Here is a 17,984-nt window from a genome sequence, read left to right on the forward strand (position 1 = left end):
CCACTCCAGCCTATCACCCTCACCTTGACCTCCTTCCACCTATCGCATTTCCAATGCCCCTCCCCCAAGTCCCTCCTCCCTACCTTTTATCTTAGCCTGCTGGACACACTTTCCTCATTCCTGAAGAAGGGCTCATGCCCGAAACGTCGACTCTCCTGTTCCTTGGATGCTGCCTGACCTGCTGCGCTTTTCCAGCAACACATTTTAACAGCTTGTGGGCAACTGCACCTTACAAAAGGGAAAACAACATGCACAGTTAGAATAACAATAGTAAACATCATGCTGGTCAGTTAGTATCTGGTTCTGCTGTACTGTAAAATGCCCATTTGATGTGACTCAGTGGTTAGCACTGCTGCCTTACAGCGCCAGGGATCCAGGTTTGATTCTGGCCTCAGGTGACCCTCTGTGTGGAGTTTGCATGTCCTCCCTGTGTCTGGTTTCCTCCCACAATTCAAAGATGTGCAGGTTAGGTGAATTGGCCATGCTAAATTATCCATAGTGTGCAGGGATGTGTAGGTTAGGTGCATTAGTTAGGGGAATGGGTCTGGGTGGGTTAATCTTCGGAGGGTCGGTGTGGACCTGTTGGACCGAAGGTCCTGTTTCCACACTAGGGAATCTAATTTAAAATCCAGGCCTTCTTTCCTCAGACCTTGACAGCTGACTGGGTGATCAGCAGCACCTGGTATGGTCCTTTCCATTTCACGCGTAAGGGGTTCCTTGTGGATCTTTTTCACAAGAACCAACTCACCTGGTACAATGTTGTGACCTCTCTCCAGCAGGTCCTTCCAGGCAGCCAATACCTGCGAGGTTATACCCAAAATGTTGACTTCTCCACCTCCTGATGCTGCGTGGCTTGCTGTGTTCTTCCAGCTTCCTGCTTGTCTACTTTGGACTCCATCATGTGCAGTTTTTCTTCATTTTGATACCAGTGAGGAGGCAGAACTTACAACATCAGTTAGTACTTTGTTACAGGACAATAGAACATCAGTCTGAAGATGTCAGTCAGCCCTTTGTAGGTCTACCGTCCCAGGTAGGGACATTGGCCTGCCTGTCACTTTTTATAAGGGACTCAGATCTGTGTTTTGTTGGGGTAATCCTGACACTACAGAGAACTATTGGTAAAGTCTGGGCCCAGGGCACTCCCTCCTGGTGATATTTAGCCAATCGCTGTTTCAGGGTCTGATTCATTCTTTCCACCTGCCCTGATGACTGTGGATGACAGGGACAGTGAAAGTTCCCAGTCAATCCTTCCGAAATTGTAGGCAACTCCCAAAAGCATAGCAGGAGTTTGTGTAAATGTTGGCACACGGAACCTTCTGCTATTCTGCAGGCTTCAGTCAGAGCCCATAGTTGTGCTGGCTGTGCCGATGCTCCAGGGGTAGCCTTCCCAATGTCATGGCAGAGTGGAGTGTCGTGACAGCCCATGCAGCTTTCCTGTAATTGGTGGGTTAGTCTCCATTTCCCACTTGCCTTTCACATGGGCCACACTGGGCTGTTAGAGATGCTGTGGGCTTTTATCAATGTCCCTTCTTCCTCTGACTTTTGAATTATCGGGAGGATTCCTGCAGTAGATGTTGGGCTGATGAGGTACTGTTCAGTGCAAGGTGGAGATGTTCATTTAAAACCTGCTGTCATCCTTGTCTTTAGCCTAGTTGGGGTGATCCTTCAATTCTTCCCTTCAAAGGGTTCTGATGGACCACGTTATCTGTCCATCATTGAAATGTAAAGATGAATTTAGTTGGGTGAGGATATCCATTTCGATGAGCGGCTGGGCTATAGGTCCTACTCATATAAAGGTTACTAACTCGTGGGGGCCCAGTGCAATCGGCATTGGTTTGGTCCTTCTAATTTTGATCCTGTCAGCTCTTGCTCCGTAAGCTGTTCTTACTGCCCTGTCGAGCGGGAGTTTGGTCTCATACCTCTAGAGTGGCTACTTCAATTTGCTCCTGTGTCCAAAAGCCACTCAATGTCCAGTTCGCCCGTTCTCATGGTCACATACAGTCCGTCTCCCCTCTGCTAGCATAAAGCCAGTAGGAGCGTAGAGGGGCACGGGGAGGACTCTTCAAGTTTTTTGTCAGTTTTAGCAATTCCTGCTGCTTCTGGGTGATTTTACAGCTTTTTAAACTGTACCAGGAGATCGGTTTTACTGCTGTTCAGCCAGCTTGCAGTTCCTGCTGTGCTGTCTAATAGCATCATGGAGAAGGTGTCCTTCTGTTTTGGTTACAATAACATTCAGATTCTGTACCCCATCCCAGGGATGGAGCATTGTAAGGTATAGGGTCAAAATTGTGCAGAATAAGGGAACAGGTGTTGCTTCTGCAAAAGCTTACATTATAAAATTAGACTGCACATGCCAATACTAAACAGTGAGAAGTGAAAACAGTAGAATTATCTCTGACTAATAGGACAGAGCAACCGTGTAGCAGGATGTACCAGGTATTGGAAAACAGAAGATGCGAAAACAGGTAGAATTATCTCTGACTAATAGGGCAGAGTGACCGTGTGGCGGGATGTACCAGTAACAGGAGAATAGTGTGCCAGTCGCAGGAGGGATGTGGCCAACAGATGGAATTTAGTTTGGCAGGATGATCGCACGAAGACAGCAAACTATGCCAGGATAGTCACATATATGGGATGAGATAAATAAGAGTAAGGGGCGACAGGCTTAGAGCAATGGGAGAAGTAAACAGAGGCAGGGAGAAGCTAGACAAAGGTGGAGAGAAGCTAGACCTTGTGATAGGCTACGCGCTACAGCAAAAGTAACCAATGGGGTGACAGGGGAGGACTGAGAGACGCAGCTGAACAGCATCAATCAGAATGTAACCCTCAGATTGGGGTGCTTACTCATTAGGCACCTGTTCTTGCAAGTACGTATCAATAAAATTTGCTGCTTCAGAATTTGACACGGACTGAAATTTATTAATATGTGAGTTTGGTTTCTCACAAGCATGTATATTCCCTTTAGGCTTTCCTATGTCTTCACTGGCCCTTTCTTTGGGTGAGGCATTTCTTTAGACCACCTGCCTATGTTTTCGGGGGTCGCAGATCCAGGCACAGTGTGCTCTTCAGTCCATTTTACCAGAACATCAACCTCAGTGCCATCCTCTGACCTTTGCCTGACCACTTTATCTATTTTCACCTGCTTGGTTTTACGGGGGCGTAAAAGTGGTGCCAAGGATATACAGTCCTCATCACTTTCACTGCTAGAGGACCTATCACTTGTGTCCCTTTCTTTCCCAAGGGCAATAGCTTGGTTTTGCCAAACCACTTGCTGGATGTCTCAGGGAGTTGGATACAAATTCTGCATGGGCTTGAGAACCGGGGAAGAAACTGACAGGACTGTTTGCTCGTCCTTCAGTTTCTTATTCTCTTCCTCAAACTCCTGCATTTTAAATTCAGCTCTTTCCCCGTTTTGATCTTTCTTTGTGCAGCTGTTCATGCAGTGCCTTTAACTGCTCTTTCAGGTGGGTTACTTCACCATCACGGAGTGATCAGGACATATTTAATCTCTTTGGCCATTTTGTCCCATTAATGCAAGGGACCATTTAGTTCTGTCTTTATTTTTCTGTCAGGTGGTGTTTTTCCCCATACCTGTTTCATGTCCACTGTCTTTGGGGCATGTTATATTTCTGCCCAGGTTTGGTTAGGGTATCTCAAGGTGGTTCTCTAACTGGTGCAGTATTTCTTCATCAGTGATGTCAGTAGGGGCTAGCCTGCCTTTGGAGGTCATAGACAGCTTTCTGGGGTCACTCATGGTCACCGAAATTCATGCACCATAGGCAATTTCCTGCCGTGGGCTATTCCAGGAGACCTCTAGTGCACGAAGTCTGGATGGAGAGGGTAGGGAATTCAAAAAATACCAACTCACAAGAGGTTCTGGATCGCGTTCAGTGACTGGATCATGACTATAAGGAGGAAGCTTCTTACCCTTTGAAGAGCTGTCAGTGACCGGTCACTTCAGACGGTGTTCCCCATTGAACCAGCCAACTGCGCTGGTTCTCCAAATTATGGGATTGCATTCAAATAGCAACTGAAATTGCCTTTTTGTTGAGCATTCACAATAACACATGTCAAGGCAGCGAAGTACAATTCTTACCGTCACTACTATATACGCAGTCGATAAAAAGTGGAGCTGGAAAGGTACAGCAGGTCAGGTAGCATCGGAGGAGCAGGAGAGTCGACGTTTCGGGTTGGGATCCTTCATCAGGATCTTCATCAGAACCTGCTGTGCCTTTCCAACTTTACCTTTCATCGACTGTGACTTCCAGTATCTGCAGTCCTCACTATCTCCAAGTCTTTATACACAGTTCTTGCATACATTAAAATTTTATCGCTATGGTGTTACATGGTTTAACCGGTTATACACAAAACGTTTGCGAGACATCTCTCCTGGTGAAGCAGGCAATTGTTTCAACATTTGCTAAGTGCTGGCTGCTACCCCTGAGTGTTTGTCTGGTCTACTAAGAGGTATTAGTCCTTTCATCTTTTAAGTCAGTAAATGTTACTAACACATATGATCTAAATAAGTTAGAAATTATGCATGTGCTTCATGAAAGTATAAGGGATATTAAACTGATTACCGCAGCTGGATCATGAGATTTTATTTACTGGATGTAGGTTTGCTCGCTGAGCTGGAATGTTCTTTTTTTTAGACGTTTCGTCACCATATTTGGTAACATCTTCAGTGAGCCTCCGGACGAAGCCGAAGTGAAGATGTTCCCTAGTATGGTGATGAAACGTCTGAAAAATGAACCTTCCAGCTCAGCGAGCAAACCTACGTTCAGCACCTCAACCTGAGCTACAAATTTTCTCAAACATTTTATTTGCTATTTGCCAGTTTTGACATTCATTCATGCAGTTTCATAGGAGCGCTGTTTTGACCGTAAGTTTCATAAAGGGGATTGTGTATTTAACAGTTGAGGAAACAGTTTGAAGTTCTGCAATCTATTCAGAACCCGAGAGATGTTTGCTAAGGGCTGATTAATATTATAATCTTTCCATAGTTTCAGGTGAATTATGGAGGCAAGGTGGTGGACCTGGCATTGTTCTGGATAGATTACAATATTGACATTTATTCAGGGGTAGCTTTTGAAATAGAAATAGGTCTAAACACTGCTTGCAGCATGGAGCTGATAAGGATTGAAGGTGTGAAGAAGCAGTAATGGGTTGGAAGGGCAGCTTTAATTTAGATTATCTTGGAATAGTAAAATGTATTACAAAAGCACCATTTTATGGTGAATGAATGAAAATGCAATATTTGTAAACATAGAATGCTTGTGAGTGGGTTAGTAAAGAGACCCATGATACAATATCTCACAGTTTACTCTATACTTTGCATGTTTTCAATATTCTATTCAGCCTTCCAACCTGCTTCCCATCTCTGCTCAATGTTATGCTTTATATTTCTGTTTTATACTATCCTTGCCTTTTCTTAGTTAACTATAGATGGTGGCTACTTCCCTTGGAATTTTTCTTCCTCGCTGGAATGTGATTAATCTGTGTATTCTGATCTATCCCCTTAAAAATCTGCCATTGCATCACTATTGACCTATCCTTTAACCCAATTTGCCAGTGCCCTTATTTAATTTTATGCCCTTATTTAATTTTAAAACACTGGTATTGGTCCCATTCTTCCCCCAATCAAATAAATTATAAAATTAAATGATGTTAATGATTATTGCTGCCTGTGGGCACCTTAAATATGAAGCCATTAATTAATCCAATCTCTTTGCCTAATACCCTAGCTCTCATTGGCTCCAGAATGTGCTGTTCTAAGCAACTACCTTGAAAATGCCTTATGAACCTTTAATCTAAACTATCTTTACTCATCTGATACATACACACATAGATCTATGATTATAATCTCCATAATTAGCGTTATACCATTGTGACAGGCTCCTGTTGTTTCTTCCTTTATATTTCATCCTACTATGTGGTTACTGTTCAGGGACCTGTACACCACTCTGACAAATAACTTCTTGTCTTTGTAATTTTGTATTTCTACCCCAGCTGCTTCTGCATCCTGATTTCTTAATTTCTTAGATCGGTACTGTCTGTTGTATTAATACAGTCATGAGTTAACAGAACCAGCCCTCCTTTTCCTAGCTCCCTGTCTTTCTTTAATGTCCATCTGTTGCTTCATTAGCCTTGTCGGTCAGCTCTCCCAGTCTTGGCACTGGCCCCCAGATGTTAGTAAGGAGGACTTTGCAGGGTCAACAGGGTTGTTTCTGGCATTGTCTTTTCCAGTGCCTCAGTCGACACCAGGTGATCTGTCTAGTTTCATTTCTTTGAGACTTTATAGCGATTGGTATAACTAAATGCTGCATGCATTCAGATACAGAGCTTTAGTTTTCTTTTATTACTTTTGTAACCTCTCGTCTTCTCTGTTGATTTATTCTTATATTTGAACTATCTATCCCTTCCTGTTTATTTCCCACTTGACTCTTTGATTTGCCGCATCATCCCAAATGTGATTCCTTGCCCTCACTATTTTGTTTAAAACATTCTCTACTTCCCTAGTTATGTTACTGACAGCACGATTCAGGTGTAGACCAAACCAGGTGTAGTTCGCAAGCGTACTGGAGTGAAGGGTTGGTATGGAGCCTTGGTTTGGACACACAGCAGATTGGTCTGTGGACTAGTCACCAGATATCAATATCCAAAGGCCTTCTGCCTACCAACAACTATGTGAATGACTCTCAGGTAACTGAACTGCTTAGGGCTGTGAACAAGATACAGAGAAGTCTCCACCATCTCAGGTGGACGGCACGGTGGCACAGTGGTTAGCACTGCTGCCTCACAGCGCCAGAGACCCGGGTTCAATTCCCGCCTCAGGCGACTGACTGTGTGGAGTTTGCACGTTCTCCCCGTGTCTGCGTGGGTTTCCTCCGGGTGCTCCGGTTTCCTCCCACAGTCCAAAAGATGTGCAGGTCAGGTGAATTGGCCATTGCTAAAATTGCCCGTAATGTTAGGTTAGATGTAGGGGGTAGGGGTATGGGTGGGTTACGCTTCGGCGGGGCGGTGTGGACTTGTTGGGCCGAAGGGCCTGTTTCCACACTGTAAGTAATCTAATCTAAAAAAAACTCTTACATTAAAAACCACATTAAGCCAGAAGTAAATCATTTTGTTTTTCCTCCAGCAGTTTCTGTAAGCTGTGACCTTTAACTAATCATACCTGTTTCAGTGAACTTGTCAGTGTGGTCCTCTTGAGACCCCAATGGGTAAAGGAAAAGGAAATGTGGGAAACAGTATTCAGAGCAGACCGAGTATTCTACGAATCATTTCTGCAAACGTGGAACTGCCGTCCTACTATTTCCCTCCATCCATAATACCCACATTTTTTGTGTGTGTGAGATATATATAGGGTGTTTATAGGGAATTAGAGTTTTAACAGGTCGAGTTACCTGCTGATGGTTCACAATTGATTACCTGAAACTAGAATGTCTTTATTGAGGTGAATTGAGGAATTCTGGGAAAATTGCAACTCAGGATCCTGAACTCCTGCCTTTTGGGTCCCCCCGTCTGCCTCACTCACAGTCATACCCTACTCCCTCTGAGGATCAGTGGCCAAATTAGAACTCCCTGTCCAAAGTGGTGTGACAGTCTCCTAAAAAAATGTTATCTGGTCATTTTCCCACTCCCTCATGTGTTGCAGTGACTGCTGTTTGGACTTCAGTTCAGAAGCTCTGAGCTCAGAATCAAGCGACTATGAGTTTGCCTTGTGCCATAATTTCAGTTTGGGTTAGAAAGTCCCACCTGCTAGCTAATCAAAGGCCAGCACACCTCCAGAACATGACAGTGCCACACACACTCACCTGGACCTGAAGTTTTTGCAGCCTGGATGCCCATTAATTAAACACTTGAGGGCCTCAATTTTTAAAAACATATTCAGTCATGGAATGCGGGCGTCGCTGGCTAGGCCAGCATTTATTGCCCATCCCTGACTGCCCTTGAGAAAGTGGTGGTGAGCTGCAGTCCTTATGTTGTAGCTGGTCTCACGATGCCCTTAGGAGGGAATTCCAGAATTTTGACCCAGCAACAGTGTAGGTTTGGTGGTATATTTCCAAGTCAGATGATGTGTGGCTTGGAGGAATATTTCTACAGTGCACCTTGTAGATGGTACACACTGCTGCTACTAAGAATGCTTGGTGGAGGGATGATTTGGAGACGCCGTTGTTGGACTGGGGTGTACAGGTAAAAATCACACAATCTCAGGTTATAGTCCAACAGGTTTATTTGGACGCGCTAGCTTTCGGAGCGCTGCTCCATACTCCACAACCACCTGATGAAGGAGGAGAAAGTGAGGACTGCAGATGCTGGAGACCAGAGTTGAAAACTGCAGTGCTGGAAAAACACAGCAGGCCAGGCAGCATCCGAGGAGCAGGAGAATCGACGTTTCAGACATAAGCCATTCCTGAAACGTCGATTCTCCTGCTCCTTGGATGCTGCCTGGCCTGCTGTGTTTTTCCAGCACTGCAGTTTTCAACACATGATGAAGGAGCAGCGTTCTGAAAGCGCGTGCTTCCAAATAAACCTGTTGGACTTTAACCTGGTGTTGATTTTTAACTTGGTGGAGGGAGTGGATGTTTGTGGATGTGGTGCCAATTAGGTGGGCTACTTTATCCTAGATGGTGTCAAGCTTCTGGAATTTTGTTGGAGCTGCACTCCACCAGGTAAGTTCCATCACACTCCTGACTTGTGCCTTATATTTGGTGGGTAGGGTTTGAGGACATGAGTTACTCATTGCAGGATACCTATTCTCTAACATGCACTGTATGTATATGGCTGGTTCAATTCAGTTTCTGGTCATTGGTAACCCCGGGGATGCATATAGTTGAGGATTCAGTGATGGTCATGAATGTCAAGGGGCGGTGTCTGTATTGGAGTGGTCATTGCCTGACATTTTTAGTTATGATTGTTACTTGCCATATGTCAGACAAAGTCTGGATATTGTCCTGGTCTTGCTGCATTTGGACATGGACTGCTTTAGTACATAAGGAGGCATGAACAATACTGAATATTGTGCAACCATTGATGCACATTCCCAGTTCCTTTATGATGGAAGAAAGATCATTGATGAAGCAGCTGAAGATGGTTGGGCCTAGGACACTAACTTGAGGAACTCCTGCAGAGATGTCCTGGAGCTGAGATGACTGACCTCCAAAAACCTCAACCATCTTCCTATGTTCCAGGTATGACTCCAACTAGTGGAGTGTTTTTTTCCCTTCTTTCTTATTGATTCCAGTTTTTCTAGAGTTCCTTAATGCAACGCCTAGTCAAACGCAGCTTTGATGTCAAGGGTAGTCACTCTCACCTCTGGAGTTCAGCTCATTTATCTTGTTTGAACCAATGCTGTAATAGGGTCAGGAGCTGAATGGCCCTGGCAGAACCCAAATATTACGTCACAGTTGTTCAGGATGTTGGTGAGGCCTCTTTTGAAGTACTGTGCCCAGTTCTGGTCACCCTGTTATAGGAAGGATATTATTACCCTGAGGAGGATTGAGAAGAGATTTATCAGGATGTTGCCTGGAATGGAGGGTTTGAGTTATAAGGGAGGCTGGATAGGCTGGAACTTGTTTTCACTGGAACATAGGCAATTGGGAGGTGATCTAACAGAGGTTTTTAAAATAATGAGAGGTATAGATAAGGTGAATAGCAGGTGTCTTTTCCCATGGTCGGAGATTTCAAGAATAGAAGATCTATTTTTAAGGTGAGAGGAAAAAGATTTTAGAAAGACATGGGAGCCATGTTTTTATGCTGAGAGTGGTTCATGTGTGGAATGAACTTCCAGAGGAAGTGGCGGATATGGGTACAGTTACAACATTTTTAAAAACCATTTATTTAGGTACGTGAATAAGAAATGTTTGGAGGGATATAGGCCAAACCGCTGGAAGGTGAAACTAGTTTAGTTTGGGATTATGGTTGGCATGAACTGGTAGGACCGAAGGGTCTGTTTTCGTGCTGTGTGACTCGATGACTCTATGTCTGGGGGTTAATACGTGGATAAATGCTGAAGAGTCCTACTTGAGTGTGCTGTTGATGACACCTTCCAGCCTTTACTGATGATCAAGAGTATTCTAGTGGAGCGGTAATTGGCCGGGTTGGGTTCATCCTTCTTTTTGAGTACAGGACATACCTGGCCAATTTTCCACATTGACAGGTAGATGTCAATAACTATACTGGAAGAGCTTGGCTGAGGGAGCAGCAAGTTCTGGAACACAAGTCTTCTGTACTATTGCTGGAAGTTGGCAAGACCCGTACTCTTTGCAGTATCCAGTGCCTCCCACTGTTTCTTGATATCACATAAAGTGAATCTAATTGGCTGAAGAGTTGAATCTGTGACGCTGGGGACCTTTGAAGGTGTTTGAGATCGATCATCTGGCATTTCTGGTTGAAGGTTGCTATGATTGCATCAGCCTTATCTTTTACATTGATGTGCTGGTCTCTTCCATCATTGAGCCAGTTATTTGTTTAATTGTCTAACAATATTGTCGTGGAGATTGAAATCTCCTGCACAGAGTACATTTCGTGCCATTGCCACCCTCAGTTCTACCTCGAAGTGTTGTTCAACATGGAGAAGCATTGATTCATCAGTTGAGGGAAGACAGTACATAGTAATAAAGCAGGAGGTTTCCTTGCCCATATTTGACCTTATGTCATGAGACTTCACGATGGTGGTATGGCAAGAAAGTCAAATTTGGGCCATCCCATCCAAAATGTAATTTTTTTGGTGGTGGGAAGTGGTACAGTTATCTGTCCCATGCCAATCTATCCAATTATTTGCCCTTTCCCCACCTTCTCTGCCACTTCTCAAGGAGGGCAAGATTGTGTCCTTTGTCTGAGTTTGTTCTGACTTATTCCACTCTGACTCATGAATGTGCCAACTCACAGAGGGCTGGTTATCTCACAGGGGGCTGGTTACCTCACCGGGGGCTGGTTACCTCACCGGGAGCTGGTTACCTCACAGGGAGCTGCATACCTCACAGGGAGCTGGATGGTTGGTTTGTGACACAAAGTTATGCAAACAATTTGGGTTCAATTCCCACACCACCAGAGGTTGCCATGAAGGACACATATTTTCAACCTCTCCCCTCACCTCAGAGGTGGTGACCCTCAGATAAGACTATCGTCACTTGTGTCCCTCTAAAAAGAGAGCCAGAGTATGGTAATTTTGCGTTTAGATTAGATTGAATTCCCTACAGTGTGGAAACAGGCCCTTCAGCCCAACAAGTTCACATTGACCCTCCGAAGAGTAACCCACCCAGACCCATTTCCCTCTGACTAATGCATCTAACACTATGGCCAATTTAGCATGGCCAATTCACCCTGACCTGCACATCTTTGGACTGTGGGAGGAAACCAAAGCACCTGGAGAAAACCCACACAGACACGGGGAGAACGTGCAAACTCCATACAGACAGTAACCCGAGGCTGGAATCGAACCCGGGTCCCTGGTGCTATGAGGTAGCAGTGCTAACCGTGCCACCCAAACAAGTTTAATCAACTCAAGTTTTAAAAATTCATTCCATGAGACATGGGTGTCATTGTGGCCCATCCCTAATGCTGAATGGTTTGCAAGGCAATTACTGAGGGCACTTATGAGTCAACCACATTAAAGCAAACCTGGAGTCACATGTAGGCCACACTGGCTAAGGATGACACATTTTCTTTCCTAAAGGGCATTAGTGAACCAGGTAGGATTTTACAACAATGGACAATGGTGATACATGGTAACGATTAGACAACTTCCATGTCTCCAGAACATTAGTCTGGGAGGCTGGATTACCAACTCAGTGACATTACCACTGTTCCATAGCCTCCTCTTATAGGTGTACAAGTTCCCCAACTCTACAACAGTGCTTCCAACCTCTCTGATCCTTATGAACATTTGCACTTTTGTGTTAACCAATCCTTTATGTACAGTTAAGTGCCTGATGTTTATCTACAAAGCAAGTACAAAGAGCAGACAAACACACCAGTACTTGCCTCTGGGGTGGGCAAGAGAGGTTCTGGGATAAGATAAAATATTTTAATGGGGAACGTGTCCCCAGTGTGCTGTATACTTGCTTGGGTGCTGCAGCAGCAGATTTTGCAGTGTGTAAGCATGGCCTTCAGAGTGAAACTGTTTGATTAACATAGTTATTTATATCAGTGTGGTTGGCAGACTTGATTTAAATTTAGCAGTTGCCAAATGGGTTTCCTATAGCTTGGGAATTGTCAGTGAATAGGAGGCTGTGGCTGCTGACTCTCGAAGATGTGCCTTTTCTAGCACCCATTGTGAACCAAGAGGGGGAGCAGTAGTCCCCTGTCAATGCTGCCCCATAGCCCCCAACCCTCCCAATGTCTTAAGGAAGCCTTCGCCTTTCCTTCTCCCCTAAAACCCCCAATACCACTGTTCCTCATCAACACAGCAAAGCCCTATCATCCCGACTGCTAGCAACCATCCCCAAAGGTCCTCCAAGTTGTCATTGGACTTTCCCACCAAACGGTGGCCGATCTGTCATTTAGCTTGTCACACCAGCCTCATTCCTGAAGAAGGGCTTATGCCCGAAACGTTGATTCTCCTGCTCCTCGGATGTTGCCTGGCCTGCTGCGCTTTTCCAGCACCACACTTTTCAACTCTGGCCTCCAGCATCTGCAGTCCTCACTTTCTGCAAAATGTTTAGGAGGCCAACCATAAAGATGGCCAGGCCATGGCAAGTTGCCCTGCAACACCCCTATCTCCCCTTCAATGTAGGGATTCCCAGTCCCTCTCACTATTTGAGGTACTGGTGTCTTACAGAGTAAGCCTCCTTTGATCCTTCCTCCTGCAGCTTATTCAAGATTGGGCTTTGGGACAGAGAACATAGTGGATGTGGGCACAGTTACGTTTAAAAGACATTTAGACAAGTGCATGAATAGGAAAAGTTGGGGAATATGGGCCAGGAGCAGGTAGGTAAGACTAGTTTAGTTTGGGATTATGTTTGACACGGACTGGTTGGACCGAAGGGTCTGATTTGTGCTATAGGACTCTATGACCCTGGATGGGTGCATGAATAGGAAGGGTTTAGAGGGATATGGACCAAATGGGACTAGATTAATTTAGGGATATCCGGTTGACATGGACAAATGGTCTGTTTCCATGCTGTACATCTCTATCACTAAAGGCGTTGTGACTATATGATTGCTGAATAGGTGTTTAGAATATGGATCAGTTGCTCTATCGCCCTCCTAGCTCCTGTGCCTTCGACTAATTTTACTCACATCCCTGATATTTATGCTCCAATCCTTTTTGCCTTCCTTTTAGTTTATTATCTTCCGCTGTCTTGCTTTTGTTTTCTACCTTGACTGCCTTTGTCCTCCTGTTTGTGACAATCCCCCTTCTCCCCTCCCCTTTAAACTGGATTCAGCCACATCCCCCGAGAGATGACAGTGTGTGTGTGTGAGAGAGAGAGAGAGAGAAGCAGCATTACTGAGGCTGTCTGAATGTGTTCACAATGACGTGGGACAATGCTGGGAGGCAGCCCCCCTCAAATGATGGTTAGGACCCAGTCGACTAAACCAGCAGCTCAGCATCATCTGTACGAGGACTCCAGCTGAATGGGCCTGCACCACTTGGGACAGGTGATGGGGCAGGTGCTGGGGTTTGGACACTGCAGTATGTTCCCCTCCATTTTCTATTCTTTTCTCAACCGACGCAGGGACTGCATGCAAGAAATCTAGTTAACGAGAGCCCCACCCCTACAACCTTCGCAAGTCCCTCCAGTTCTCCAGAAACGGAGGTTAGATCTGAGCCGCGCAGCCTTGGTGGTTTAACTTTAACCAAGCACCGAGCATCTATTCAAAAGGACAAAGAGGCTGTGTGGGTGTGGACGATAGATTGTCGCTGCCTGGCCAGTGTGTGGGAGGTTGCATGCAGTGAATGAATGGGGTCGGGCAATGTTACTGCGGCCTGCTAGTTTCCTCTGTGTAGTTAGAGCCAACAAATACCGCTGTGTTTTTATTATGGACAGTTTTACTGCTGATCTCTTTGACCCTTATGGTGCTTTCTATTGCATGTCTGTGTGACCTCTTCTCCATTTCTCTCTGCCTCTGCATTTTACTGCTGTATACCGTGTAATACCCACAGGACGATCAGATTTGAACTGAACCCTCAGTAAGGAACATTCTCACTCAGGCATGTTCACACAGACATGTTCACACTCAGGCATTGTTCACACTTAGACATGTTCACACTCAGGAATTGTTCACACTCAGGCATGTCTGCACTTAGACATGCTCACACTCAGGCATGTTCACACTCAGGCATGTCTGCACTTAGACATTGTTCACACTCAGGCATGTTCACACTCAGGCATTGTTCATACTTAGGCATTGTTCACACTCAGGGGCATGTTCACACTCAAGCATGTCTGCACTTAGACATGTTCACACTCAGGCATGTTCACACTTATGTGTTGTTCACACTCAGGCATGTTCACACTTAGGCATGTTTGCATTTAGGCATGTTCACACTCAGGCATGTTCACACTTAGGCATTGTTCACACTTAGGCACATTTGCACTCAGGCATGTTCACACTTAGGCATGGTTCACACTTAGGCATATTTGCACTCAGGCATGTTCACACTCAGGCATGTTCACACTTAGGCATGTTTGCATTTAGGCATGTTCACACTCAGGCATGTTCACACTTAGGCATTGTTCACACTTAGGCACATTTGCACTCAGGCATGTTCACACTTCGGCATGGTTCACACTTAGGCATTGTTCACACTTAGACATGCAGACATATTCAAACACATGCATACAAACTCATTCATATATACATTCATACACACACTTATAACAAACCCCTATCTGGTACATGGGGCTATTTAGTAAAAACACAATCAAGTATGGCGTTGAGCACTGTGTTACAAGGAATACAGCCAAGGTTCAACCCTTTGGCTGTGTTGAGTAGGCTGGGGGTAGTGTTGGAGGTGATACTGGACCACATGTGAATACTGGCATCCCAAAACTGGCATAGCTACTCACCTATAGACAACACACACACAGATATAATTTTCCCCATCATATTCACACATAAAGTAACACTCACAATCTCAGCAGACTGAAGGATTCACTCACAAACTTTCTCACTTACTTGCACGCACTCACACACAGAAACATGCACACACACACACACACACACGTTCTCAAACACAGACATTCTCAAACACACACATTCACTCTCTCATATCCTCTCTCTCTCACACGTACACACTCTCTCACACACATACACATACAAACACTCACACATGCACTTGCACACTCTCTCTCACGCACACACAATGTCACAATGTCACTCAAATCCTCTTACACACACTCTCAGAAGCACTTCCTCGAATACAGCAACAATTTGAATTGCTATAGTACCTTTAACACACTTCCCAAGGCACTGCATGAGAGAGCATGACAAACCAAAACATGAGGCTGAAACATATAAGGAGTTATGTGAGTAGCTAACCACAACGTGATCAAAAATGTAGATTTTAAAGAACATCTTAAAAGAAAGAAATGAGGTGTGAGGGGGATTCCAGAGCTTCAAGTTAAGAGAACTGAAAGCATGACCTCCAAAATCATTTTTTTTTAAATCGGGGATTCTGACGAGACATGAATGGGAGGAATGTCCATAGGGAAGCTTGCTGAATGGAAGGTGGCAGACTATTGGAATCGGGCAAAAACCACAGTAAGCCAAGAGGAGTAATCCTGCCCCTTCTGACTCCATGAAAGCAAACACCCTGGACGTCTTGAGGTCTTCTTTCTTGTAATTGAGTGGCTTCCACATTTCCTTTAAGGACCTCTGGCCAAGACCCAAACAATGCTATGGTAGATGATGTTCACAAACTGCCCTTCACACAAAAGAGCTGAGAGCCTGATTCTGAAGTGAACACATCAGCCTCATGTCAAAATTGAAATAATGGCAAGAATAAATGCAATGGCTAAACTCTCACACAATGTGCTTACTCTTCGACGCTGGCCATGATAAAGGGTTCATGACACGGAGACATGGACCCCAAAATAATCAAGGCACGTGCAGTGATACCTGCATCCCATGTGCAATAGTGAGGGGCAGTACTGAAGTACTATACTTAACATTTATTTGTAATAATCTTTCTTGGGACATGGATATGACGGCATTTGTGGCCCATCCTAATTGCCCTTGAGCTGTGTGGTTTTCTGGGGTCATTTCATAAGGTTGTTAAGAGACTAGCACATTACTGTTGGTCTGGAGTCACAAGGAGATACACAGGACTACCACCCCTTGCAAGTTCCCCTCCAACATATTACTGTTCCCTCACTGTTGCTGGGTCAAAATCCTGTAATTCCCACCCTAAGGGCTTTGTGGCTCTATCTACAGCACATAGAGTCATAGAGATATACAGCACAGAAACAGACCCTTCAGTCCAACTTGTCCATGCCTAACCTAATCTAGTCCCGTTTGCCAGCACTTGGCTCATATCCCTCTAAACCCTTCCTATTCATGTACCCATCCAGATGCCTTTTAAATGCTGTAATTGTATCAGCTTTCACCACTTCCTCTGGGAGTTCATTCCATACACACACCACCCTCTGTGTGAAAAAGTTACCCCTTAGGTCCCTTTTATATCTTTCCCCTCTCACCCTGAACCTACGCCCTGTAGTTCTGGACTCCCCCACTCCAGGGAAAACACCTTGTCTGTTTATCCTATCCATGCCCCTCATGATTTTATAAACTTCTATCAGGTCACCCCTCAGCCTCCAATGCTCCAGGGAAAACAGACCCTGCCTATTCAGCTTCTCCCTATAGCTCAAATCCTCCAACCCTCGCAACATCCTTGTAAATCTTTTCTGAACCCTTTCAAGTTTTGCAACATCTTTCTGATAGGAAAGAGACCAGAATTGCATGCAATATTCCAAAAGTGGCCTAACCAATGTCCTGTACAGCTGCAATATGACCTCCCAACTCCTGTACTCAATACTCTGACCAATAAAGGAAAGCATACCAAATGCCTTCTTCACTATCCGCAACTCTACCTGCAACTCTACCTGCAACTCTACTTTCAAGGAACTATGAACCTGCACTCCAAGGTCTCTTTGTTCAGCAACACTTCCTAAGACCTTACCATTACGTGTATAAGTCCTGCTCTGATTTGCTTTTCCAAAATGCAGCACCTCACATTTATCTAAATTAAACTCCATCTGCCACTCCTTGGTCCATTGGCCCATCTGATCAAGATCTTGTAATCTGAGGTAACTTTCTTCGTTGTCCACTACACTTCCAATTTTGGTGTAGAAATGACGTAAAGTTATGGACCCATGACCGTTCCTTGTGGCACTCCACTGGTCACAGGCCTCCAGTCTGAAAAGCAACCCTCCACCACCACCCTCTGTCCTCTACCTTCGAGCCAGTTCTGTATCCAAATGGCTAGTTCTGCCCATAATCCATGGGATCGAACCTTGCTAACCAGTCTCCCATGAGGAACCTTGTCGAACACCTTACTGAAGACCATATAGATCATGTCTACTGCTCTGTCCTCATCAATCCTTTTTGTTACTTCTTCAAAAAACTCAATCAAGTTTGTGAGACATGACCTCCCACGCACAAAGCCATGCTGACTATCCCTAATCAGCCCTTGCCTTTCCAAATACTTATAAATCCTGTCCCTCAGGATTCCCTCAACAACTTGCCCACCGCTGATGTCAGGCTCACTGGTGTTTAGTTCCTTGGCTTGTCTTTAGTGTCTTTCTTATATAGTGGCACCATGTTATCCAACCTCCAGTCTTCCGGCACCTCGCCTGTGACTATCGATGATACAAATATCTCAGTAAGGGGCCCAGGAATCACTTTCCTAGTTTCTCACATAGTTGTAGGATACACTTGATCAGGTCCTGGGTATTTATCCATTTTATGCGTTTCAAGACATCCAGCATCACCTCCTTTGTAATGTTGACATTTTTCAAGATTGCACCATCTATTTCCCA

General features: G+C 44.9%; 1 protein-coding gene across 3 annotated transcripts in view; it reads left to right on the forward strand.

Moving 5' to 3' along the window:
* Positions 1 to 13,435: 13,435 nt before the first annotated feature.
* LOC140454517 (reticulon-2-like) overlaps positions 13,436 to 17,984 on the forward strand; it is a 63,936-nt gene continuing 59,387 nt past the window's right edge. The window contains exon 1 of one of the 3 annotated variants that reach the window (XM_072549324.1): positions 13,436 to 13,636. In XM_072549324.1, coding sequence (XP_072405425.1) covers positions 13,579 to 13,636 — 58 coding nt within the window. In that variant the 5' untranslated portion in view covers positions 13,436 to 13,578. The remainder of the gene's footprint in view (positions 13,637 to 17,984) is intronic. The other 2 variants (XM_072549323.1, XM_072549325.1) reach the window with 2 other exon arrangements.

The sequence above is a fragment of the Chiloscyllium punctatum genome, chromosome 29, assembly GCF_047496795.1.
Source record: "Chiloscyllium punctatum isolate Juve2018m chromosome 29, sChiPun1.3, whole genome shotgun sequence".
In the NCBI taxonomy this organism is placed as follows: Eukaryota; Metazoa; Chordata; class Chondrichthyes; order Orectolobiformes; family Hemiscylliidae; genus Chiloscyllium; species Chiloscyllium punctatum.